General features: G+C 40.9%; 1 protein-coding gene across 1 annotated transcript in view; it reads left to right on the top strand.

The window, feature by feature from the left end:
- DHRSX (dehydrogenase/reductase X-linked) overlaps window positions 1-27,399 on the top strand; it is a 225,260-nt gene that overhangs the window by 169,472 nt on the left and 28,389 nt on the right. The window contains exons 5-6 of the mRNA XM_075263860.1: window positions 8,148-8,355; window positions 22,433-22,640. Coding sequence (XP_075119961.1) covers window positions 8,148-8,355; window positions 22,433-22,640 — 416 coding nt within the window. The remainder of the gene's footprint in view (window positions 1-8,147; window positions 8,356-22,432; window positions 22,641-27,399) is intronic.

Below are 27,399 nucleotides of genomic sequence, written 5' to 3'. Positions count from 1 at the left end.
GAATGGAGCAACCAGTCAGGAGGCTGGGGGTGGTTGAAAATGAAAAATGAGGTATACTTACCTGTCCTTGGTGCTCCAGTGTCCACCATAGGTGTCCATTTGGTCTTGCACAGGTGCCTTTAAGACTGGATTAAAAGTCCTGAATGCATGTCCTTATATTCAGGCTATATGGCCACACTGTACTTACACAACCCTGTAATGGCTCCATACAATGTCTGATTGAATAGCAGTCCAGTTATGGTGACTAAGTCACTTTAGGTATACGAGTTGCCTGAAGAGTTAACATCTACATTCGATCTCACAGACTAACCTGTACTTATCTGTGATCTAGGATGGGTCTGGCTTATGGCTTACATTCGTTCCCCCATTGCCGAGATATTAAATTATTTCAGAATTTGCAAATGAACTGAGGGCGTTTCCCTTGCTCCATACTGCTAAGCCCCACACTGTTCTAATACCCTGACAGTAATATGAGGATACAGGGCTAGGTGAGATTTCAGCATAGCTCTCTCGCCCTGTCACTCAAAGAATGGAGGGGGAAGGAGGGTTTATTAGAGAAGTGTCGGGTGTAGCAGTTTGGAGCAATGAAGCCACCCTCAATGCCTCAGACTGCTCATTTGCATATTGTGAAATAAATGAATATCTCAGCAATGGAGGCACAAATTTTTATAAAGAGGGGGGCATTGCATTTGGGTAATTCTGACCTATGTAACTGTGTTAGACCTGGTTCACATTTACATTTGGTATTCCGTTCGGGGACTCCCTGAATGGAAACCTATACGCATTAAAAAGCGGTTACCTAAGAAACCACACAGATCCCGTAGACTATAATGGGGTCTGTGCGATTTCCGCACGGTGTCCGCACAAATCATGCGGAAAGAAAGTTGATGCAAGCAGACTCCCCGAACGGAATTCTCAACGCAGATGTGAACCAGGCCTTACTGGTTTGAAATACTTCACCTTTATGACAGACTCCATTTAAAGGGGTATCCCACTTCTTTCTTCTAAAAAAAAAAGGTGGAGCCCTGTTTTAAAGTATATTATATAGATTTATTCATTTACATTTGCAAAGCACAGGAATTTCTATGTTGCCGAACAATAGTATTAATATCCTTTGTTTAATAGATTGCATTTAGCTCTGTGTTCAGAATCAGTCTCTGTATTCACATCATAGATTTAGAATGGCAGCATTAAAGTTCTCCATCTTTTATCCTTATCACAAGTTTTCTATTAAACTGTTTTGCCACATTTCTTTACTATGCTAATTGCTACGTTATATTCTTAGCACATTAAGTTACACCACAGCGAATAGGTAACCTTTCTCAGACAGATTGCTTTTTGCACAGCCTTATTGAATTTCCATCCGTGTAATACAAAAGCCCAATGTTCGACTAATTTGCTCCAGAACAACACTTTAAAGACAATCTGCAATTACTCTAACACCTGTTCTTTGCATTTCCTCTTATTGCTACACAGCTTTATAGAAGGAACCCTGTAGTCACTGAATACTAACACATTGCAAAATATCGAACAGGAATTACGGTCATCTAAAATCACCAAACATGTCCCCTTGAAAAATGTTCTTTAAAGTTAATAATAGTGTACCTGTTCATATTGAGTTCCAGGCAGAACTAAAGGTTAAATTGTGGGTTTACTCTTAGTTGACTTGCTAAAAATATTCAAGAATTGTAATAATGGCTATGACCTAATATCTAAGCAATTCCCTTGCAATTAACTTACTATTGATGGGAATGTATATTTAGAAAATGACGTAAAGAAAATCAAATTCCTTAGTTCCTTAAATATTTTTGGTGGTATAAGCAAAGTCATCCCAAGAAGACAGAGGACTTTTTGGTCCTAACTTTAGTCACTAATAGAGATGAGTGAGTACTGTTCGGATCAGCCGATCCGAACAGCACGCTCCATAGAAATGAATGGATGCACCTGGTACTTCTGCTTTGACGGCGGCCGGCCGCTTAACCCCCCGCGTGCCGGCTACGTCCATTCATTTCTATGCGAGCGTGCTGTTCGGATCGGCTGATCCAAACAGGACTCACTCATCTCTAGTCACTAACTTTTTGAACGATTTAGTGATTCTAGACCAAAATGTAATGCACTTAATGTAAATTAAAAACATCTCTACAGGTCCTGCCACTAGGTGTCTCCCTTCTAGCTAATTTGCAGTTCACTCCCTGTTGCTAGGGGTGGGCCATCCAATGATTACCATCCAAAAGCAAGGCATCTTCACAGTGAGTGGTCGGTAGCAGTGGCGTAACTACCAGGGTAGCAGTGGGAGCAGCTGCCACAGGGCCCAACACCTTAGGGGGCCCGGGCCCCCTCAGTAGTTAATATGCCAAAAAAAGAAAAAAACAATAAATTTTACTTTTTGAGGCCCGAGGCCACCTAAGGTGTCGGATTCCAGGAGGTGGAGAGCCTCAGAGTGGATCCTGACAGTGGGGGAAGGGCGGAGACATCGTGCAGGAAGAAGATAGGTGTGACAGAGGATGGAGTGAGCGGCGCTGAGTGAATGCAGACTGGTGAGTTTAACCTATGTGTGTAGAGCAGGCTGTCAGCACACAGTACTGTTCTGGCAGCTGCCTGCTGCCTGGGGATGAAGGGGTTATTACAGCACATAATACTGTGCTACAGGGACCACTATAGGGCATAGTACTGTGTGCAAGGGCCACTATGGGGCATAATACTGTGTGCAGGGGCCACTATAGGGTATAATACTGTGTACAGGGGCCACTATGGGGCATAATAGTGCCTGCAGGAATGTGGGGGAAAAGGAGGGGTTTGTCAGGGTCTTTGGAGGGGGGCCCCATGTCAAAGGTTCGCCACGGGACCCCGCCAATCCTAGTTACGACACTGGTCGGTAAGTTTTGTTCTGTCTTCACATAGTCAACGCAGAGGGGAGGAGTTGATTCTCCTCACAGCCTCCACACATCTGCAAACATTTTGTTCTGTGCAAAGGTCTGAATGTTCTGCAGATTTCACAGTGTGTCTTCTATGTACTTGTATCTACTTCTGAGTTCTTTTATTTACCTTGTATTTGCAGTTCGTTGTTCCTGGACACCCTAGATTGTGATCACTGGGTCGTTTCTCAGCTATTTGTTTGCTATTGTACAGTTACTCTTGGCAGAATTACATATAAAGAAACCAGTAATATCAGTAATGCATACGGGGAGGGATAAGACTGCTCTTTATTGTGAAGACACAGGCCCTTGTGTTTAAAGGGATTCTGCTCCACCCATTAACTTTATACATATGAGCTGTCGACTCTTAATCCTGCAAGGACGTACATGAAGTCATGCAACTGCAAAATCTGAGAGCTGACTGTTAATACATCGAGAGCGCCTCTACAGAAGGTATGGATATTTGATTACATCCCTTCTTCCCAATTGTTGTTTACACCAGGGTCTGGGAACAGTAAAAGCTGCAGGGCCCCAGAGGACCCACATCAGCTCTGTAGTTCAAGTTAGGAGGCTGCATTACTCCTATATCTGGGGCTAATGTATCAGCTCCAGTAATGGAAAGGGAAAACCGTTTTTGGCCAGGGCATTTTACAGTACCTGCAAAGTGCATGGGATTTGGCTAATCCCATCCACACATTGCAGAAAAATATCTCCACCTGAAAAAAAAAACCTTACTCACCAACAAATACTCTGTATACACCCTTGAGTTGATCTCTTTCATCAAGTTTTTAACAATTCTTCACATCTGTGTTTTAAATTTAAGTGTTTCTGAGTATTTTTAGAAGTGTCATCTGGAAAGGGCAGACACTGAATGAGGTTGTACAAGGGTAATGCTAATAGTTTTTGCTTTGAGTAGGTGGGAAAGCTCTGTGCTGACTGTAATATTGTAACATTCATGAAATATGCGCATAATTTTATTCTGTCCGGCTAGTTTCATTTCCTCACCTGTATCTCATATCCAATGCTGTTCACTTTCTTCTACTTTTGCTGGTAAGAAGCATTACTCAGATTCAGGGTATCTTTATCCCATACTTAGGGCTAGTTCACACGTGAGTAATAGGGGAGGTTTTTGACATCGGATTTCGCGTCCAAAACCTCCCCTTATAATGGTGGTCTATGGAGACCGCCGGGCTTCTGTTCTCCTCTAGCGGCGAGCTGCTGCTAGCGGAGAAAAGAAAGGACATGTCCTTTCTTCAGGCGGAAGCCGCGCTGTCTCAGTCGCGCGGCTTCCGCCCCCCGCAGCTCCCTCCTATGTCGGCTCATTCATTTGAGCCGACAGCAGAGGGTTAAGCCGCGACAGCGATGGTCGCGGCGGGCGGGTTTTGACAAGAGAGAGCCGCGGCTCGCCGCGTCTCTCTCTGTGTCAAAACCCGCGCGGAAAGTTCACGTGTGAACTAGTGTATATGTTACAGGCATTGTATGAAAAGCAGGCGTTCTATAGGCAATGTATGAAATGTGAGAATCATTACATATTTTCCCTAGGCATTGTATAGAATGACAAATGCTATTTAGGCAAAGTATGAAAAACTAAATTAGGCTACCTTTCTGCTGGTGTGTTTTTCTGGCAAGAAGGTTCCCAAAGGTGGATGTACAGTTCAATATCATGAAGTGTAACGGTGTGTTTTGTATTTGGTTGAAAGTTCTTTCAACATTCTATCACGTCCTCCTTCTCTGAGTTCAGTAGCCACTATTGTGACGTGTAATGTTTTTGACGTGTAATACTGGATAGTACTGATGCCTTCTTTAACATGATAAATGATTTTACTCTTGTTTTCTATCTGGTAGGTTGGTATATGTTTATATACAATTTTCTCTCCTGGACTGTTTCTTGTTCCATTACCAATAATATGTTTCTATAAGACCAAGCAATGTTTGGCAAAACCCTGTTTCAATGTTTACCTAAACTTTTTTTTTTTTTTTATAACCCAGTAGTCCAAATGTTACATGTGAAATTTGTTGTATATTTTATTAAAGAAAACGGCATCTGCCTTCTTTTTCTCCACCGTTACATAACTGTTTCAGACTATATCTGTACAAAGAGATTAGTTTAAGGAGGAAAGGAGCAGGCACAGAGAGCATAGATAAGTCAGGGTCTAATGTCCGCGCACATCTAGGTAATATTCCACTTTATAACCCAAATCTGAAAGGAGACCCTCATTCTTCATCTTTCTTTCAAATTCTCTTTTTATTGAAAAGTAAGGACATAATAAACAACAATGCAACAAGATACAAGGGTCAAAACATCTTGTAAACAGCACAGAAGTAAAGCACAAATTACTATCAATTTAGTACCTCATTCTTCATCTGCTTTGTCCTCTCTCCTTCCTCTCCACCTCCTCCCCTTTGTATATACTTCATCGCCTTGAAAATTATCTCTGTGTATGGACTTCTGGAATATGGACATAAAAACTATGTTATAGTGATCACTGCAGGGGATTGGTAAAACTAGAGAAAGAAGCATTTTTCTTTAATAAAATAAATTACAATGTTTAATATTATCACCCGCAATACTTATTTGCAACATTTTTTTCTTTCATTATGTAACTATTTCTCTAATTCAGTGCTACCTACTACATATATTTATATATGTACCCACTGCTAGATAAATGAGTCTATCTCTCTCCCACCCACCTTTGATACTAACAACTGTTAGAATATATATATATATATATATATATATATATATATATATATATATATGCACAATAAATATATAACAAGTAGTCTATTGGCATGCATATTATCAATATACAGTCTTGGCCAAAAGTATTGGCACCCCTGCAATTCTGTCAGATAATACTCATGTTCTTCCAGAAAATGATTACAATCACAAACTCTTTGGTATTAATATCTTCATTTATTTTGCTTGCAATGAAAAAATGTGTCTCCAGTGCTTTCTCTCAAACCATTTTCTAGTGCTTTTTGAAGTGTGTTTTGGGTCATTGTCCTGCTGGAAGACCCATGACCTTTGAGGGAGACCCAGCTTTCTCACACTGGGTCCTACATTATGCTGCACAATGTGTTGGTAGTCTTCAGACTTCATAATGCCATGCACACGGTCAAGCAGTCCAGTGCCAGAGGCAGCAAAGCAACCCCAAAACATCAGGGAACCTCCGCCATGTTTGACTGTAGGGACTGTGTTCTTTTCTTTGAAGGCCTCTTTTTATTTCCTGTAAACTCTATGTTGATGCCTTATCCCAAAAAGCTCTACTTTTGTCTCATCTGACCAGAGAACATTCTTCCAAGACGTTTTTGGCTTTCTCAGGTAAGGTTTGGCAAACTCCAGCCTGGCTTTTTTATGCCTCTGGGTAAGAAGTGGGGTCTTCCTGGGTATTCTACCATACAGTCCCTTTTCATTCAGACGCCGATGGATAGTACGGGTTGACACTGTTGTACCCTCAGACTGCAGGGCAGCTTGAACTTGTTTGGATGTTAGTCGAGGTTCTTTATCCACCATCCGCACAATCTTTGAAATCTCTCGTCAATTTTTCCTTTCCGTCCACATCTAGGGAGGTTAGCCACAGTGCCATGGGCTTTAAACTTCTTGATGACACTGCGCACAGTAGACACAGGAACATTCAGGTCTTTGGAGATGGACTTGTAGCCTTGAGATTGCTCATGCTTCCTCACAATTTTGCTTCTCAAGTCCTCAGACAGTTCTTTGGTCTTCTTTCTTTTCTCCGTGCTCAATGTGGTACACACAAGGACACGGGACAGAGGTTGAGTCAAATTTAATCCATTTCAACTGGCTGCAAGTGTGATTTAGTTATTGCCACCACCTGTTAGGTGCCTCAGGTATGTAACAGGTGCTGTTAATTACACAAATTAGAGAAGCATCACATGATTTTTAAAACAGTGCCAATACTTTTGTCCACCCCCTTTTTTATGTTTGGTGTGGAATTATATCCAATTTGACTTTTTGACAATTCTTTTTGTGGTTTTCCATTGAAGACAAATTAAATGAAGATAATAATACCAAAGAGTTTGTGCTTGCAATCATTTTCTGGAAGAAAATGAGTATTATCTGACAGAATTGCAGGGGTGCCAATACTTTTGGCCAACACTGTATACTTGTAATTGTCTTAGTCTGAATACATACACACTTTAGGTATATGCTAAGAACTGCGTGTGAGTCAGGACGATTGTGCGATCCACCCAGAGACTCTGTATTTTCGGCTGTTGCATTGTTGAAGTTGGGGCTAACTATGCCTCTCCTATATGCAACCCTAACCCAACGGGTATGACGTGGATACAGCAGGTGGTGCTGCATACTAACAGTCACAGGAGGCAGCGCCACCTACTGTATCCTAAGCAAACCAGGCAACACCTGATTTTAACCACTCCATTCTAGCACCTACTGACACATAGGTGATGACAGGACAGTGTCTGAACATGTACAGGAGGCGGGTCTTGATGGGCAAACTCGTATGCTGCGTGCATATCTTCTGCTGGGTATGAATTCATAGAGGGGAGTTAATATTAGGACATGTAGCATTTTTAGGGAGGTGATCTTATCCCCATAATGGAATGATTGGCAAGGTCATTATTTGTGGGTTGACATCAGAGATTACATACCTTTTACTAGTCAAGTGCAATATCATTCTAGCCCCATGCACCCCACAGGACACCATATTGCTGGTGAAACATGTAGGGTGGGGGCGGGCTATAGTAGGAGTTTTTGAAAACGCAATTTTTGCGGAGCTAGAATCGCATTCACTTTGCAGGTTGTAGAAAATGCATCATTTTTTGCCGCAGTGTTTTTGCTTCAGCCTTGATGTGAATATGTCTCCAATATATCACTCATATGGCATTACTTTATTTACTTGCTTTTAAATGAAAATGTGTGAAATCCCTCTTATTAGTTGGTTCATGTGATCTCCTGGTGACTCCCTGGAAATGACATGTCTCTCTGTTCTTTCCTGGGGTTACCTTCTTGGGCACCAGTACTTCCTGTATGATGAGATTGTATGGACAAATGCACCACAAGGGGGAGCACATAAAAAACTGTTTTTGCTGGATTGACTCTTTAAAAATATTGCATTTGACCCAAAGTCATTTCATGCATTTTACGTATGTTTTTACATTCCAGATGGTAATTTTACTTATTTTTATTCCCACTGTAATGTATGAAATTCTGCATCTAACCATCTGCTGTAACTTTCTTTCTTGTAGCTGGTGTTATGCTCGCCCCAGAAGGAAGGACTGAAGATGGTTTCGAGGAGCATTTTGGTGTAAATTATATGGGTCATTTTTTACTGACAAACCTCCTCCTGGACACTTTAAGGAAGTCTGGAACAAATAATTATAATGCTCGTGTTGTCACAGTGTCATCGGCCACCCACTTTACTGGGCAGGTGAATTTTGATGATCTACAAAGCAGGTAATTAAGAGAAATTAAGTTACAAACTACTACTATACCAATGCAGCAGATTTATTCTAGTGAGGACCACTGAGCACCTGGATGTACAGATGGCTTTACACTTCACATATTCATCCACATTTATCCGTGTATTAGTCTTTTTTGGCACATTTAAGTGCATAATAATGTGTAATCGCCTGTGCTTATTAACCTTTGGCGACAGAATTTAGACCCATTTGTGCTATTCACATCAGCGGACATCAGGACTTTAAAGGGATTCTATCATTAAAATTACATGTTTGTCCCTAACACGTAGGAATAGTCTTAAGAAGGTCTGTTCTTCTCCTACTTTTAGATGTCTTCTCTGCACCACCATTCTGTAGAAATCCCAGTGTTCTTCTGTATGCAAATGAGTTCTCTCACAGCACTGGGGGCGTCGCTAATGCTGTGAGAGAAATCTCCAGCGCCACCTCCATCTTCATCTGGAACGTCCTCTTTCCGCATCTTCTTCTGGTGCTGGGGTCAAACTTTTACGCATGCGCAGTCTACCATCGGGCCTCGGTCAGAGCCTGCTTGCGGCCACAAAAAAAATGGCCACGTCTTACATTATACTGCAAAAATAAAAGTAAAAAAAGTGAAGAAAAAAAAATTCAAATTGCCTCCTTTCCCACAAAAAAGCAAAAAACCTAAGCACATTAGGTGTCCCCATGACTAAAAATGCTCTACACATATGAAGAAAACCACATCCCATAAAGTGAATGCCACAGTGTAGAAAATAAAATGGCCAAACTACTGTTTATTCACTGTTTTGCCTCCCAAAAAAAGGAGATTAAAATGTCAGACAATACCAAAATGGTATTACTAAAAACTGAAACTTCCTCATAAGAAAAGAAACTTTACAAAGTTCTATATACAGAAATATATATATAAAAAAAATGAAACCCCAGAATATAAGTAATGCGCCATTTTGGCTACACAGTGAACTCCGTAAAAACAAAACCTATAAAAAAAGGCACAGCTCCCTGTTTTCCAGTATTTTATATGGAATATTAAATTGCACCATTCCAAAGTACATTTTGTCCCACAAAAAACACACCCTCTTTGTGAATGGAAAAATATAAGATGGCCACTGACGTATAATAAGAAAAGGTTAGAGTCAGATCTTATCAAATCTAGTTTGGACTTCAGGCCAGTTTTAGAGCACATTCTTGACATCTTCCACGATGTTAAATTCTACAATATATCTCATAGAGAAAAGTATGTGTTAATAATCGCTGTGGAACTAGCGGCTGAAACACATTTAGCAATCATTGATATCACTGGCGGAAGCTGTGGCAACGAGTGGCAGTACAATATAGAACATGACATAGCGAGTGCTGGAGATGATGTCCAGTTTTGGGGTTCATAGGGTTCCCCCAGTGATCAGGAGAACGAGGGACCAAATGTTCCTCTTAAGTAGGGGTGCTTACACTTTTTCAGCATGTGAGCTACTCTATAACATGACCAAGTCCAAAGATCTACTACCCACGTCTTGTGGGCGGGGCCTGTGAGTGTGACCGGGGGAGCCGTTGGGTGGGGACGGGGTTGGGGCGGAGCGTGAGAGCAGGAGGCAGCGGCATTCTGTGGTTGCCTAGTAACGGTCCTCGCTCAGCATGATGGGAAGCCACAAAATGCCCACAACACGGAAGCAAGGTGGCTGCCCAGGGATCCCCGGTGTCTGCTTGTTTACAGCGCAGGCTGAGAGTCATCTGGAGATGACTCTCAACCTGCGCTGTAAACAAGCACTCCGGACACTTGCAGGTCGGGCAGCAGCAGCTCCGGGGGATGACGCGCTCCCCGCTCTTAGCGATGGAGGGAACAGCCGGGGTGCTGCTTCTTCACAGCGCAGGCTGAGAGTCATCTCCGGATACTGGCAGGCCGGGGCCGCTGCAGCCCTGACTGCGAACGAGTGCAAGGGCCTTGCACTCGTTCGCAGTCAGGGCTGCGGCGGCCCCGCCTGCATGTGTCTGGAGATGACTTTCAGCCTGCGCTGTGAACAAGCAGACACCGGGGATCCCTGACTGTATCCCGTGATTGACCCATACGTCCTTTGCAATCGACCGGTAGATCGCAATCGACGTATTGGGCACCCCTGCCCTAAAGCCTCTTTGTAAATGGAGCGCCAGTGAGCTTGCGTGATCATTTACTGTTATGGGGATACTGGGACTGTAATCTGTGGCAGCACCAGCAGATCCATAGCAGTAAATAGAGTGATACTGACGCTCCATTCGCAAGGAGGCTTTAGGGGAACGTTCACCCATGTTCTCCTGATCATTGGGGAAACTGGTAGATGGACCTGGCGACCAGATACCTATCCCTTATCTTGAGGATAGAGGATGTGTCTTCAGTGGCACAACCCCTTTAAGTTATGTAATTGCTTCAGTCTCTCTGTCTGCCTGTGTGTGATGCTATGGATATATGGATAGGGTTGTGATAATATAATATATACTCTGTAGTAAAAATAAAGTTTTGCTTGCACGTAATCACAGTATTTTCCTAAGATTGCTTTAAATCTGTCCATAATGGTTACTCTTATACTGGAAATGGTACAGTACCGTATCTTTCCGAGGCATCAATTATGACATCACGGAGATGCAGAATGCAATGTCTGTTGAGGAAAATGTATCAGAAGAAAAATTAGGTCACTTCTAGCTACTCTGGAGAAAATGGCAAGCCCAGTAATAGCTCCTGGCAGGAAAAAGGGTAATGTGCTCTGTAGTGTTTGTTACTCCTATAATCACCTATCTCAGCTGGTGACCTTGGGAGAACGAAAATCACATGTCACTTCACATTAGTCTGCAATGGATGTAGACAGTCACCAAGACAGCTGATCTTATAGCTAAAGACGTCTATAAGATGATAAGTTATGTTAGGCACCAAGATCAATGAAGACTTGTAGTAGTTGGCAATGCTAATAGAGTCAGATCAGTAAAAAGAATTAACCCATTGCTGCAGAGCTTCCCGCACTGTCTGAAGCAGCTGCCCTGTCCGTAGTGCCAATCCTGGACATTTAACCCTTTAGATGCTGCTGCCAATAGCAACCGCACCATTTATAAGGTTTTTGGAGACAAGTGAGTATCTCCTATAGGCAGTGCCACTCCTGTGAATACATAGTTACATAGTAGATGAGGTTGGATAAAGACATTAGTCCATCAAGTCCAACCTATAACCCTACAATCCCCTACAGTGTTGATCCAGGGGAAGGCAAAAAAAACAAAAACCATGAGGCTCATGCCAATTGCCCTATTTCAAGGGAAAAAATTCCTTCCCAACTCCAAATCTGGCAGTCAGTATAAAACCCTGGATATGCTTTTATCTGGCAGCTGGGGACCATTATGTAAGTGATCAGAAGGATTACAATTTCAAGGACCCAAGGGGGCTATAAATAGTATAAAGAAAAAGAGTACAATTAAATTGTTTTGTTTTTTTTTTAAACGTAGATTGTGAGTCCCATATAGGGATCACATAGTACTTTTTTCCTATCAGTATGTCTTTGTAGAATAAGAGGAAATCCACGCAAACACGGGGAGAACATACAAACTCCTTGCAGATGTTGTTCCTGGCAGGATTCGAACCCAGGACTTCAGCACTGCAAGGTTGCAGTGCTAACCACTGAGCCACCATGTTGCCCCTAAATAGTTTTATATATGTTTAGTAAATAAAAATAATAAAAGAAAAAAAGCTAAAACATAATGCACATATTAAGTATTGCTACGTCTATTTTCCCCACACAGTCAAGGCCGCTTCAACCATAAGGCCAATGGTGTATTTGCACTAGGCCCTATGATAGCAGGGGCCCCCTTGGGAAAGCGGGACAGTCCTGCACATGCTGTTCTGAAATTCCCTTAACTTCAGTTTATTAGGACGCTGATGAGTTGCCTACAATGATGAAACAATGATCAAATTTCATGCAATAAAATGAAAATCAATTATTTAAAAATCATACTATGTGATTTTATGGATTATTTTTTTCGTTTCTGTCTCTCAAAATTAAAGTGTACCTATGATAAAAATTACAGACCTTTCAATTCTTCATAGGTGGTAAAATTGGTAGCATATCAAATACTTATATTCCCTACTGTAGCTTCATCAACAGTATAGTAAAAAATTATAGGCATCAGAATACGGTGGTCATAAAGGTAGGGGAAAAATAGCCTTTCTTAAGGCTATTCTGACTTGGTATTGCCTCAAAAAGAGATTCTAATGACAGAATCCCTTTAAAGGGTCTCTATTAAAAAAAGAAACATCAGCTTTTTTCCCCATAAATAGCGCCATTTTTACATATAGGCTGTGTTTGGTACTGCAGTGCAGCTTTATTTCCTTACATATAAGCTACAGTCCATGAATAAAAGGGAATCTGTTTCCAGAACGTTCTTTTTTCTATTCCTACTGTATCCTGCCCTCTTTATTCATTCTCCATCTTAGTAACATGATTTGTGTGCGATGTGTGTCGCTGAATGCTGTTCTAGGAGTCAGTGGCTGCAGGGAATAGACTTTGTATGCGCTCCTTATTACTATTCCGTTTTTTTACAGCACCATCAGCCTCAAAGGCTTTCTACAAATGAAATACAAGTCAGTTTATAATATAAGCAAACAAAATACAGCAAAAGCAAGCAAGCGCAATGAGCATGAATTTTGACCAAGTTAACATGTTAAACCTATCTACAGAATAGGGGGTAACTTGCTGATCCAATATCAAGGTCCCTTTTTTCTGTATGAATGGAGTGGCAAGTCAATTTTTCTCTATAAAACAGCTGAAGTACAGGATTTGGCCATCTCCAGCTGTCCTAGTAGAGATAATGGAGTGGAAATTCAGTAGCGTAACCTATCACTCTATTAAAACAGATAAAACAGGACCCCGTTTTTGGAATTGTGAGATCCCAGCAGTCAGACCCCCACTAATCATAAGGCTGTCACCTATCTCGTGGCTAGGTCGTAACATAATCCAAACCCTATCACGAGTAACAGACCAGTGTGTAAGGAGAAATGGCCCTGATTTCCAGGGTCTACCATCTTCAAGGTGGATCATTACAGCTTCCAACTCTTTAACCATTTATATTTGCAAAGTTGATTGTCTACAAATTCATCTATGGTTATGTTCATAAGAAGAACACTTTAAGGTACTTTTACATAGGCTGACCCAGAGACAATAACCGGAAATGGACATTTCTCAGGAATGTTTATTCCCGAATATTGGTCATTGGTTTGCTGCTTTTAAATGGTTGGCAGTACATTACTATGATAGTCCAGCATTGCTTATATCACATGGACAATGCGACCACATACAAGCTTTTGCCCATATGTAAGATAATTATTTGCCTAGAACAGGGGTAGGGAATAGAGATGAGCGAACAGTAAAATGTTCGATATATGATATTCGTTTTGAGTAGCCACTCAATATTCGACTACTCGAATCGAATATCGAATCCTATTATAGTCTATGGGGGGAAAATGCTTGTTTCAGGGGTAGGCAACATTCGATCAAATTACACTTACCAAGTCCACGAGTGAGGGTCGGGCTGGATCCTCCGAGAAGTCTTCTCCGTTCAGCGTCACCGCGGCATCTTCCGGCTCTGAATTCACTCTGCCAGGCATCGGGCCTTGGCAGAGCCGACTGCGCATGCCCGCACTACAAGGAAATGGCCGCTTACAGTCAAAGCGGCCATTTTCATGTAGCACGGGCATGCGCAGTCGGCTCTGTCCAGGCCCGATGCCTGGCAGAGTGAATTCAGAGCCAGAAGACGCCGCGGGGAAGCTGCAAGCAGAAGACTTCTAAAGGTAGGAGAAGAACCAGCGTTGATTAGCCGACTGTATAGCATTCGGCCAATCAATGCTGGTTCTGCATCTAACTTTTCAATTCGAATAGCGAGTGGTACTCGATCGAGTATGAGTATTTCGAATACCGTAGTATTCGATCGAATACCTACTCGATCGAATACTACTCGCTCATCTCTAGTAGGGAACCTTCGGCACTCCAGCTGTTGTAATACTACAACTCCCAGCATGCATATTTGCTCTGCTGTTCTTTGAACTCCCATGGAAGTGAATGGAGCATGATGGGAGTTGTAGTTTCACAGCAGCTGGAGTACCAAAGGTTCCTGACCCCTGGCCTAGGAATTATCATTCCCAATAACTAGTCCAATAATTTCTTCATATAAGGGGGTATTTATTGGAACTAAGTTTGTGATGCTGGGGTGAGAGGGAACTTGTAATAAGGAGTTATCAACTACATCTAAGGTGTAGGAAGTGTCAAAAGGAAGTGTACAGAGTAATGTAAGGTTTTGGCAGATTGTTAGTGACTTTCTAGTGGGAAGGTGGGGGAAAAGTCAGACTGTACACAAAAAAAAGAGAGGTGGATGAGGATAGGGAGGACAGTTCAAGGCAGACATTTCTGTGTGAATCAGGCAAAGAAAAATTATTAATAAAAGTATTCTCTCTCCAACATCAATTCTTCTTCATGAAAATAGCACTGTACCTGTGGCGTCCGATGGAGCATTATATGGCGGTACACAAGTTTCCTCAGCTACAAAGTACAGGGCCACAGCAGCCTGTCTACTGCCATACGACCTCCTGCACGTAGCTATGCCATGTGCTTGCTTTCTAAGACTCTGTCCACACAGTGTATTATAAACTGCCTCCTGCAAATACGGAGCAGATGATCTTTATCTACTTTGTAAACATCGATTCTTTAGACCTTTGTACAGATTTTTCCTGAAACGTGTTAACGCTTTAAACGCATTGTAGAATAATAATGGGTTACTGAATGGACAAGGGTCACCTCCATATTAATGCACATATTACAACCTCTGCTTTACATTTTATATAATCCAAAATACAACATAGAATATATAAATCTCTAAAAGCAATGTTATCTTTATCTAAAAATAGTTGTGAAATTGAAGGTCTTGTTTTCGATTACCACAGGGGTAATGTGCCTCAGCAGAAAAGGATTACGAGATGCTCAGAAAATCCACTTGATGTTACCTTCTGAGAAAATAGGGGGCATTGAGTGTTAGCCAAGATTGCATCAATCTTCTTGGCCAGGCCTTTGATGGTAATTTCACGTGTAAGAGCTGTGGGGAACAAAAATATTGTAACATTTGTATATAAAGGTATTAAGCGATGCTGTCATCTGGGCAGATCGAAGAATGAATCAATATCTCAGAGCGCTGCCCCCTGAGTGTACTGTTTAGATCCTATTCTACTGATTGATTTGTTCTTCTCGCTCATATGACTCAAGCGGCAGAGAAAACACAAGTATGTTTGGCTGCTTAGATTTTTTGATGAAAAGGTTTTTGTGTTTTTTCATGAAATGTGTTCCTTTTCAAACTTTTATCATGTGTACAGGACCTATTTTTTTATATTCTGTATGATTCTGTGTTATTTTCTGCAACGTGATTTTGAATTACCTCTTTGGAGATTTTTTTATTATGAGCAGTGCATCATGTGCCGATCTTAAAGGGGTTGTCCCATCTCAATTATCCTATCTATACTGGTAGCTTATGTATATTGAAGACTTTTCCTAAATATATTGCTTTAGAAGTGCTGCTTTGTTTGCCTGCTATGTGAACTTATTCCTCCCATTGTTTACACATAGTTTCCATAAACACGGACCTGTGTGATAGCACAAGTGATGTCACTCACTGCTCTGCTGACAGGACAATCAGTTCAGCTAATTGCAGTTTTCTGATAAAGGAGTATGTTATCTTCTTATGTAAACACACAGATAACACTGAGCCTGTTCTGTACAAACATCTGCATATTATCTGCTCTACATATGTATTGTAATACCTCATAGCGTCGTTCATCAAGCTGGGAGGGGGGATAAATACAGGATGTGAGAAGAAGAGACAGCAGGCAAAGCTGAAACAGTGAGATGGGAAAACCCCTTTAATAATCCTGGCACCTCTCTCACCAGCATACAAAATATGTGGTGCACCACAGTTGGCCCCAGTAGTCAGAAATAAAGCCTTCTGTGGTCAGGAAGTCAAATAGATTTTAGGTCTAGCAGTTTTTTGATGTAAGATATAGTAAATTAGATGGGCCAAGGTGTCCCCACTTTTCCCAGAAATCTGGTATACTTTAATAGATTAACCTGTTTGTATCAAATTCTTACAAGCCAGAGCCCTGTTACTAGCGAGTAGAATGTTTAATCGCCTCAGTATCTCTATAAACCCTATAGTCTTTAAAGGAAGCAATGTTCATAACCGGTTTCCACTCCATCCAGTCAGGGAACGTGGGACCTCCTTTTTCCTTGTGATCAGTAGGGATCCCAGCCATGGGACCTCCAGCACTTCTCACCTATCCTTTGGAATGGTCATGCTATGTCTTTCTTGGGACAACAAAGGTTGAGAAAATTAGTCTAGAAGACGTGCCATCAGAATCTATTAAATATGTGACCATAGGCTTTCAAATAATCATAAATCGTCACAAGGAACCAAGATGTTAGCAAATTCTTTTTTCATTTTTAATGTATGCTAAAGGGTCTGTTTTCTTTTCCATTCAGTAGTTCCCCTTAGATGGTTATCCCATCACTTAGAATACTTTAGTATGAAAGCCATCATGGCATTCGCCTTATCATTTCCTTTCACACCACTATGGAGTCATAGACTTGAAGGGTTTTCTCACTAATATCACTTGTGTGAAGTGAGTCCTCGGGGTCCCTTGTGAATAAAGTGGTTACATATTTTAGAGGATGTCTAAAGCAGCAGTTTCCCTAGAAGTGAATGGAACAGTGACCAAGAATGTGTCTCTTACATGGGGTACTCGGGAACCCCTGTTCTCACAACTAACTTGACCATTGTGTGATCATTTTTTTGTTTCTCAAAATATGGAGTTTCTTGCTTAAGGTAGTTTTACAGGTTAAAAAGAAAAACATTGCTATTTTCTTTCAGAAACCGCACCATAGCTATCCATGGGTTTTGGCTAGTATTGAAGCTCAACTTTATTAGGGCTAGTTCAAATGGGGGAAGAGGGGGCGGATTTTGGCGCAGAATCTATGTAGACCGCTAATGTTCTTTTTTCCGCTAGCGGTTTGTTCCCGCTAGTGGAAAAAAGAAGCGAGCTGCCCTTTTTTCAGGCGGATTCTGCAGCTGACTCAGCCGCGGTGTCCGCCTAGCGACAGCATCCTCCGGACTAGGCCCATTCATTTGGGCCTAATCCGGAGCAGAAAGTCACGGCAGCCACAACGGAATGTGCACACGCGTAATCCCCTTACAGTCGATGGGGCTACGTGGCCAAACTACACGCAATCTGTGAACAAGTGTGGCACTACATGTTGAAGAAAGTAGCTTGCTTATCTGATCTTGTACAGACCCTTTTATGCAAGAACATCGCTTTTCGTATCCACTTTGTAAATAGATTTATATAGTGTGTGAAAATGGATGTGCGGCTAACTACATTATTCCAAGTGATTTTTTTTTTTTTTTTACTGTGTTGTAAATATCGTTCTCGTTGTTGACTCACTCCTGATCTCCATAGTTTTGGCAAGATAAAGCAACTTAGAAATGTTTAGAATGAAAATGGAAAGCCCTTAGGAATGAGCAGTCAGTGGAGGAAATTTATTAAAACTGGAGTTTCCTATGCCAGGCTTAATAAAGGCCCCAAATGACATTTGGTGTGCCGGTATTAAAAGGTATGTCGGACTGAGATGTCGCTGCCCCACTCCATCCATTATCAGAAAAATGTGTGAAGTGAGGTGCACAATGAGGGATGGGGTCCAATCCACAGAGCTTTATAGACATTGACAGTCACTGCCCTGTATAGGGCTCACAATCTACATTCCCTATCTGTATGCCGTTGGAGTGTGGGAGGAAACCGGAGTACCCGGAGAAAACCCACACAAACACGGGGAGAACATATAAACCACATGCAGCTGTCCTTGGCAGGATTCAAACCCAGGACCTCTAAGAGACAGATGGTCAAATTCAGACAAAGGTGGTTTTTATTAAGTTATTGTCAAACCTGGAAACAAACATGTCAAACATATCCTGCCCTTGAGAACAATACACTTAAAGATTGTATGAGAACAAAGCTCTTGTCCAGCTGGATCTCACTGTCTAGCCAGGAGTACAACTGTCCAATTATCCAGATCCTACACATGACAGTTCTCCTGTTCTCAATTTAGTATTGTACATGCTTTGCAGATCAATTTGTATTGTTTGGAGTCTTGTTAGGAAAGGCAAAGGATTACAAAGACAAAGAATTTAGGTCTCAGTGTTACATATTAAGCACAGCCAGAGAAATCCATAAGTAAATATAATTTACTGTAGGATTCAGCTTAACATTTATGTAGGGGTTGATGTTCATTTTAAGCATTGACTGGAATATCTTTGCTTTTCTCCTTACGACATCTTTACCCTTACACTTACCATGCCGGCGCCATCATTACCTCTTTACATTAAATGCGTCAGGAATCACCTGAGTGTCTCATACATTGACACATAGGAATGAGGCCACATGTAAGTGACTAATGTTTACGATGGAGACCATAACACAGACTTAAAGCGAACTTTTAGACGAAGCCTGTGACCAGGTTTGGGGCCCTCCATCAAGATGTCCTTGTACTAGTGGTCCTGAACCTGGCAATCTTAGCTACAGCTATTTATGTGTTTCAGAACTTTTAAAGCAGTATTCTGGGTTATGTTATTAATGGTCTTATTGGATGCCTTAGGATTGGTCATCAGTATCAAACCAATAATGGTCTAACACCCAGCACCCTCACTGATCAGCTGACATCTGGTGCCATGGCTGTCAAAACTAACACTGTGACTAACAACAGACCCAACTATCCATTAGTGTTGGCCTATCCTAGTGTTGGGTCGTCAATATCTAAATCTTGTAAAACCCTTCTAATATGCCAGAAAGTACATCGTCCTCCCTTACCAGGTGCTTTGGACCAGACATCTTCAGATACAGTATGTATGTTACAAGTAAGACACCTTTTCTCCTGAGAAGATAAAACAAAGGGATATCCTATTTGTGTCTATGTGGAAACAAGGTGGTGGTGGTGGGAGGATTTCAGCCTTTTGAGACATTTGTTAGCATGTTACTAAAATGTGTTTAATTGGTGTCATGCACGATTCCATTGGTTAGATAATCTAGAGAATTTTTACTTCCGGTCACATCTTTGCATATTTTACAGTACTTGGATGTCAGGTTTCGTCATGCATGCTCAGTGTCATTAGGTTTATTTCGACGCTCCGCTCCTGATATTATTTTGCATATGTCATCTTCATATGCTTCTGCAGATGTCTCATTACTCATCTAGTTGTATGTAAATGTATATTCGGAGATACACAATTTTTGTCACAAAGGACAATTCAGATGACCTATCATTTACGTAATACTTTGAAACCTACTGTAATTTAAATATCTTTATGGGAAGGAAGTATGACTCATTGCAATCCACTGAAGCTGGATTTTTTTTGCATTTCTAAACTAAGACAAACATTAGTTTTGGAGACACACATCATGCTTAAAGGGGCTTTCTCATATCAGGATTTCAGCTGCCCTCCTGAGTACTCTCCCCTCCACTTCCTGGTTTTCAAGTTGGTGAAAGCAGTGAACTCCCCCTTGTTGTAAACCACACGGTTATCTCTGGATTTACACATTGTGCACTCATTAACCCATAGGACAACATGAAAACAGAATGTTAGAGATCTTTGCTAATTTATTGCAAAGGGATAACTAAAATATTACACTGACATAAGTATTCAGACCCTTTCACCAAAGCACAGTTGAAGCACGTTTGACAACAAATACAACCTCCAGTCATCATGGATATAATGCCACAAGGTTAGCACCTGGATTTGGGGGCTTTCTGCCATTCTTCTCTGCAGATCCTCTAAGCTCTTGTCAGGTTGGGTGAGGCCCATCGGTGAACACTCATCTTCAGTTCTCTCCAGAGATGTTCGATTGGGTTCAAGTCAGGGCTCTGGCTGGACCACTCAAGGACATTCACAGAGTTGTGTTTAAGTCACTCCTGTGTTGTCTTGGCTGTGTGCTTAGGGTTATTGTCCTGTTGGAAGGTGAACCTTTAGGCCAATCTGAGCGCCAGAGCACCTTGGATCAGGTTTTAATTAAGAATATCTTTGTACTACTTCTCTTCATTCAACATTCCCTCAACCTGACCAATCTCCCTTTAGAATTAAGGCCAAAATGATCAGTCTTGGTTTCATCAGACCAGAGACTCTTGTTACTCACATTCTGAAAATGTTGGTGCTTTTTACAAACTCTGGGATCTATGGGGATCAAACTACATTCACATCTGCGCCACAGTCCCCACTGGAAACTCTGTTGCAATGCCCACCAAAAAAGTCCTGCATGTGTTCCCAGTTTCAGTTTTAAAACAACGGACTCCAATTTTATCAATGGAGTCCGCCTGGCTCTGTGTGTATCCGCTATTTTACCAGTCTACCTCGCTGTTGTTCAGGCCCCCCAACGGACACAAACCATGGAGAAGCAGTGCTAGAGCTTCTTCATCACCTAGGCCTTTATACCCTGATTAGGGGCATTGAGTCTTCAACATAACAAAATTTGAAAAAAAGTTCTGAAGACTTTCTAAATTCATTGTATTGAGGAACTGCTGTCAGTTCCAGGGGTTGTCCAGGATAAACTTTTTTTTATATGAGGCCGGGAAAGGTGAAAAAAGAAACATAATCACCTGTCTTCGGTGCTCCAGTGTCTCCCAGTGCAGTTCACTGCGGTCTAATCCTGCTGCTCCGGTGTCTTCTTCCGGTGGAAGTCCCAACCACGCAAGACCACTGAGGCCAGTCAGTGGCCAAAGCAAAGGGCATGGGATGATCCATGTCCTTTCCTTAGGCCACTGATTGCATGTGGTGGGAACGTCCGCCAAAATAAGACACCGGAGCAGCAGGATTAGACCGCAGTGGAAGACACTGGAGAACCAGGGACAAGCGGACACAAAGGGCAGAAAACCCGAACGCTAGTGTGAACCTAGCATAACAAAGCTGATATTAGTGAACATTACTGGACACAGTGATGTCAATGCTACTCTCTTTGGTAACATACTGCATACTTCTATTGTTGCAGCGTGCACTGCGGGTGCACTGTACAGTTTAACATTGCGGCAGTGTGCAGGAATCAGTTTGTTGCATACTTTGAGTCCCTCTGAAAACAGAGATTGAATTGTCTAGCTATTGCTAAGGCATTGGTATCAGTGGAAGTGGACAGTACTTCTTATGACAAATACAGTGACAATTGGTTTGTCATACCATCACACACATTTTTAATTCTTATATTGTTCATTATTAGGTAGCTCAATAAAAGCTAAATTTTACAATTATACATAGGTGGGAATTTGGTGATTAGTTGCCGATATGCAATTTGATTTTGTACACTTATTCAATTTACCTGCTACCTATGTGGGTCATTTTTTTGGGTTGATTCACAATTGTACTCATAATGTGACTTACAATTCAGTGCGCCTGATATAGCATACTCCGCAGCCAGGCATGGATCCTTCATCAAAAAAAGATTTACCATCCGTAAAGTGATCCGTGGTACCTGTTTCATGCCTACAATTTAGAGTAATGGACTACATTCTGTATCTCCACTCTTAAGTGTTCTCATCCCCACCAATATAGAAATGTGCACAGGGATATGACAGAGCAACGTTACTGACATTTAATAGCTCTTCCTCCTTAAGTCACCCGTATAAAATGCAGAGCATGGCAAACTTTCTGCCCTAATACTGTTAAATGTCTGCAGAACTCTTTGATGGCTTAGTATAAGCTGTTTCATTTTCACCAATCTGAAGCTTGAAGCTTTTTCTCTTTTGTCGATATGACTGATTTTTGAGCCTAGCAGAGAAAAAGGAAATTCCCCGGGTGGTGACATTTACATTTGTTCTCTTTTTTTGGTGATAGTCTTAGAAATCTATCAGAATAGCAAATGCAGAGACAAGTGGAATTGTAACAATAAAACATAATAATAGGACAATATAATTACATTATTATTAATAATAATAATAATAATAATTATTAATATGTATTTTTTAATATATAATAACTTGACATGTTTTTCTGTCTGCCCACAGCCACTGTTATTCGGCTCATGGCGCATATGCTCAGAGCAAGCTTGCCCTTGTGTTATTCACCTATTATTTACAACATCTGCTGACGGTAGAAGGTAGTCATGTGACTGCTAACGCGGTGGACCCCGGGGTTGTTAATACCGATCTCTACAAGCATGTATGGTTTCCTGGGAAGATTGTGAAATGGATGACAGGCTGGCTACTTTTAAAGGTAAGTGCTTCTAGTATCAAATGTCATTTTCCATATGTTCACTTCTACACCGGCCCTTTTTTATTACAAAAACCCTGCAACTATAACCTATGAAAACATAGTAGGTGTGAATACAGCCTAAGATAACCTTAAGGTAAGTTGCCAAGTATGTTTTCCCCGCAGTGTCCGTACAAATCATGTAAAGAGAAAAGTGCTGCTTGAAGTACTTGACTCATGTGGACACTGCACGGAAAAAACACGGACCCTATTATAGACTATGGAGTCCGTGTGGTTTCATTGCTTACTGCTCTTTAATATGTTGGGTATTCCATTCGGGGGGTCCCAAGAGGACTTCCCAAATGGAATACCAAACGCAGATGTAAACCGGGCCTAAAATATAGTTGATGGACACAGTAAGGACAACCAAATAGAGTTCACAAATGTTCTTTATTGAAATTTGGAAAAAAAAGAACAATCTTCCAAAAAGTTGCTAGCTATTATATCAGTTTGCAGTTCTATTGTTGACTGTTATAGTGTATTCGCAGTTGTCAAGGGAGTCTTCCTCTTCCATGGGCGAGGCATGTAGCAATTGGACTGTCAATGGGTTCTGGTACACCATTGCACGCTCTCTATGTCTTGAACTCCACTTCAGGCTCTTTATGGCTATGTTATCTGGCTCCTTCCCAGTCTATCTCCTTAATTTGTGCGAACCCTTTGAGCATCTTGATTTCCTGCATAATATTTTTTTCATATTTTGCCTGGTTATATTTTATCATTTCCAGAGTGTTTAATACATGGCAAGTGGATCAGCACTCATCAGTTTCTTAATTGTCCAACTTGTGGATGTAGCAAAAGTTAATTCTTCATTTAACACATTCCATTCAGGTCAATGACATTAATGTGTTAAAGGGGTTGTCCCATCTCAAGGATCCTATCTATACTGGTAGCTTATGTAAATTGAAGACTTTTCCTAAATATATTGCTTTAGAAATGCTGCTTTGCCTGCCTGTATGTGATCTTATTCCCCCTATTGTCTATAACCACGGACCTATAGGACAAGTGACATCACTCACTCAGTGCAGGACAATCAGCTCAGCTAATTGCAGTTTGCTGATAAAGCTGAGTGTTATCTCTCTATGTAAACACACAGATAACACTTTGTCTGTTCTGTACAAGAATCTGCAAATTATCTGACCTAAGTGTTCTGTGTCCCGTTCAGCAGGAGGGAGGGGGAGGGAGAGAAATACAGGAAGTGAGAAGCAGACATGGCAGGCAGCCTGGCTGAAAGGCTGAAATGGGAGAACCCCTTTAAATGTTACATCTGTGCACAGATCTGTGTGTAGCAGTTCTAGAGTTAACCCAAACTTCTGCAATTCTGCTGTAGTGTAATAGCCTATCACAGAAGACAAAAAAAGCAATGAAACGCTATTGAAAAATGTTTTTCCAATAACTTTTCATTGATTTTTGTTGTCTTCAGAAGTTCGGGTTAACTCTGCTACATGAGTCCGTAATTTACAAATAGAAGTGATACGTTCATAGGTTATGCCGAATGTATTATGTCCTGGCAGGTGATTTCTAATACCAGGTAATCCCTCGGCTCTACTTTGCGGCATATACATATACTCTGAATAAATGAATCTTAGAATCATTTTGACTTACACTTGTAATTGAAGCAGATTTACTGTACTAAATCACTCGCTGAGTGAAGCAAGACCGCGCCATTCATGCTCCGGAATATTAATTGCATAGAAGTTAATATTAATTGTAGAACATGAACTGAGTCACCGTATTCCAGTATAATAAAATGCTTTTGTGTTGTAGAGCATAGCGGGAAGCAATTTGCAAATAAATCATTGTACAGTATGGCATTGAGTCTTAAAGTGTGAATTGCCATGTATGGAATATCAGACTTAGTTGTCGCAGCAGGGGAGTGTCTGTTGTACTAAACGTTCTGTAAAGAAATGATCGCAATTGGAATACTTTATACTCCAGTATGTGACGCCATTATTGGATTTTGTGCTATCCATACATTGATTTAGGGACCGTATAGCCGCGCCGTTCTGTTTTATTTAATACTTCCTTCTGTAGTCTGATCCTTTATGTAATATTGTGAGAACGTCTACAATGGAGGAAGTTCCTTTACCAAACAATCAGATTATGGCTTTCATTTGTCTACAGTACATTGCAAAATCTAATCACTGGATTTACTGGTTACTATGGCATTTTTCACTTAATTTTATCACCATTATACTGTATATACGATAAATTGCACATTTCTTTTCAATAAACAGATTTTCCCATAAACAAATATGAATTTAGATCACGAGAAAAAAATACAGTTGGCAATAATGAAGAAATGCTCCCATGTATAGATATCACCGTTACATATACTACATGGAATGGTGCTTCTTGAGCGCGGAGACCCTTCATTCTCAAGTAGTCAGATCACCACAAAGCATATGGTGATGGCATATCTTACCCTATACTTGATAGGAATACCTCTTTAACTACATCTTTGTAATATTTGATCGCCACTTTCCCTCCAAGACCACCTTAACTCTTCATTCCATGGATTAAATAAGGTGATGGATGCGTTCCTTATATACATTGATCTAGGGTGTCTTGACATGACCGCCTTGCAGTGCTGTTACAGATTTTTGGTTGCTCATTCATACTGCAAATCTCATATCCTACAACATCTACAGGTGCTATATTGAGATCTGACATCTGTGCAGGCCTGTGAAGTATGGTGTCTGTGCAGGACTTTTTTGTACATTTGTGTCATGGCACATTATCCAGGTTCCACTTATTTCCCTAGGAAATGCATTAAAAAATTAACATTTATTGTACCGTTCCACTGGTCAAACTGTAGTTCTACACTCTGTTATTGACAAGGGAAATATTAAGAGCCAGTTATCATAAAATTCATATATTTCCAGGAGGAATAACAGAATAATGGCGTGATGCATAGATAGGAAAAAAATGTCCCAGAATTATTACTGTATTTGATGGAACAGGCAAATAGAATTGCAATAGGTCCTGCTTCTAAAATCCCTGATGTTTGCTGTCATCGATGGGTAAAGCTGCGGGAGGCCACATGGAGTCTGTTCAAACTGTTATAAGTGTGGCTAGTGGGGGTCATAGAGCATATGGATAGGGGTTTTCTTCTCAAGATCAGCTATTAATACTCTATTAAATTGCCCACAAAATTTCCAAAATTCTGTGCTGAAATATAGAGATGTATCACAATTAACCCAAACAACAAGACAGAAGACAACAAAAACCAATGAAAAGTCATTGGAAAAACATATGATAAGATATTACGCTGCAGCAGTTTAACCAATTGCACAAGTTCAGGTTAACTCTGCTCTAGTACATCACATGGAAAGCACAGTAGACAATAATGCTTGCTTAGAACATCTTTATTTGCATTGTAAAGAAGCAAATTGCAGCACGTTTCGCTGGAGTCTTTGAATGTCAGAGTTCTTTTTTGGCTTTCCATCTGCTCCAATGTTTACTATCTTTGCAGCAGCAGCAGAAATGCATAACCCCCTGTAGACACTAAATGCAGAAACTCTGCCACAGATGGGGAGTAGCAACGGAAGTTCAAGGAATACCTGAAGGTCACAATCCTCTACTGAGATGACCCTGCACGGAAACCTATTTGTAGCCTCAGTGACAAAAGTATAGGGAGTAAAAAAAAAAAAATCTCCTTTACGTCTTGATCTTCTCTGTGATTTATGATGTGTTGTGCAGATTGATTTATTCGGGGCCCTATGACTTTACTTTCTTGTGTCACATTTGAATTATGTTTTATCTCACCCTCGGCACTGCATCATCTGCTGTGAATTGAGCGGAATGGAAAGGCCACTTCTATTTTGTAGACTGTTGATTGCCAGGCTTCTTTTTTTTTTTACTTTGTCACAGTTTTTTAGCATATCATTGTGCGTCACTTATCCTCTACACCTATGGACTTACAGTTCTGTCTATCATGTACAATATATTATATAGTACCTTTGCTGCTACTATCTTCAGTCATAGCATAATAAGTATGCAACACGACCATGCAATAATATCAGCGAGTAAAATATTGATGTTCAGTGTGACCAAGTGTATATTCTACACTTTGTAAATGAAGAAAATAACCTTTTTTTAATCAAGTTTTATGTTAAACATATTTTTCAGAATTTTTTTTCATGTTATTTATATTTAATAAATTCTAAAAATCTTGCAGTTTTACAAAAAAAATAAAAAATAACATGCCCAGGCCCAGATCAAATTGATAGATTGCTGCAAAACTCAGCATGTCTCAGACAGATACAGTATGTAACTGATTACATGTGTGGTCTTTCCTCAAAAGGGTGTAAATGTGCTTTCAGAAGTTACTTTTGGGTAGTATACTTCTCGGTAAGAGATTATTGACCGACAGAGATACCTCTACAGTAACTTGAAGACATTTAGCCCAGTTGACAGACTTTGAAATGGAATGTATTATTGGACTAAGATGCAAGATGGTTGTTTCAACAAATTGTTGTCTAGGCCCCTCTGAGTGTTAGGAACAGTGTCCCACCCATGTAGAGACTTGCCTACAAATTTATGCTACGGTGGTGTAGCAATTTACACCAGATTCTCACAAGTTTTAGCCCTGTTGTTGGGGCTAATCCTTAGGCTTTCCATCTTTAATAAGCAGCCACCAGAAATCTTCTGTTACCAAAACTTATGGGGTGCAGATTGACTTCCATACCAAAATTCACACCAAATCAAACTACTGTTTGAATTT

The sequence above is a fragment of the Leptodactylus fuscus genome, chromosome 2 (assembly GCF_031893055.1).
Source record: "Leptodactylus fuscus isolate aLepFus1 chromosome 2, aLepFus1.hap2, whole genome shotgun sequence".
NCBI classification, from domain to species: domain Eukaryota; kingdom Metazoa; phylum Chordata; class Amphibia; order Anura; family Leptodactylidae; genus Leptodactylus; species Leptodactylus fuscus.
This window is presented reverse-complemented; position numbering and strand designations above follow the sequence as displayed.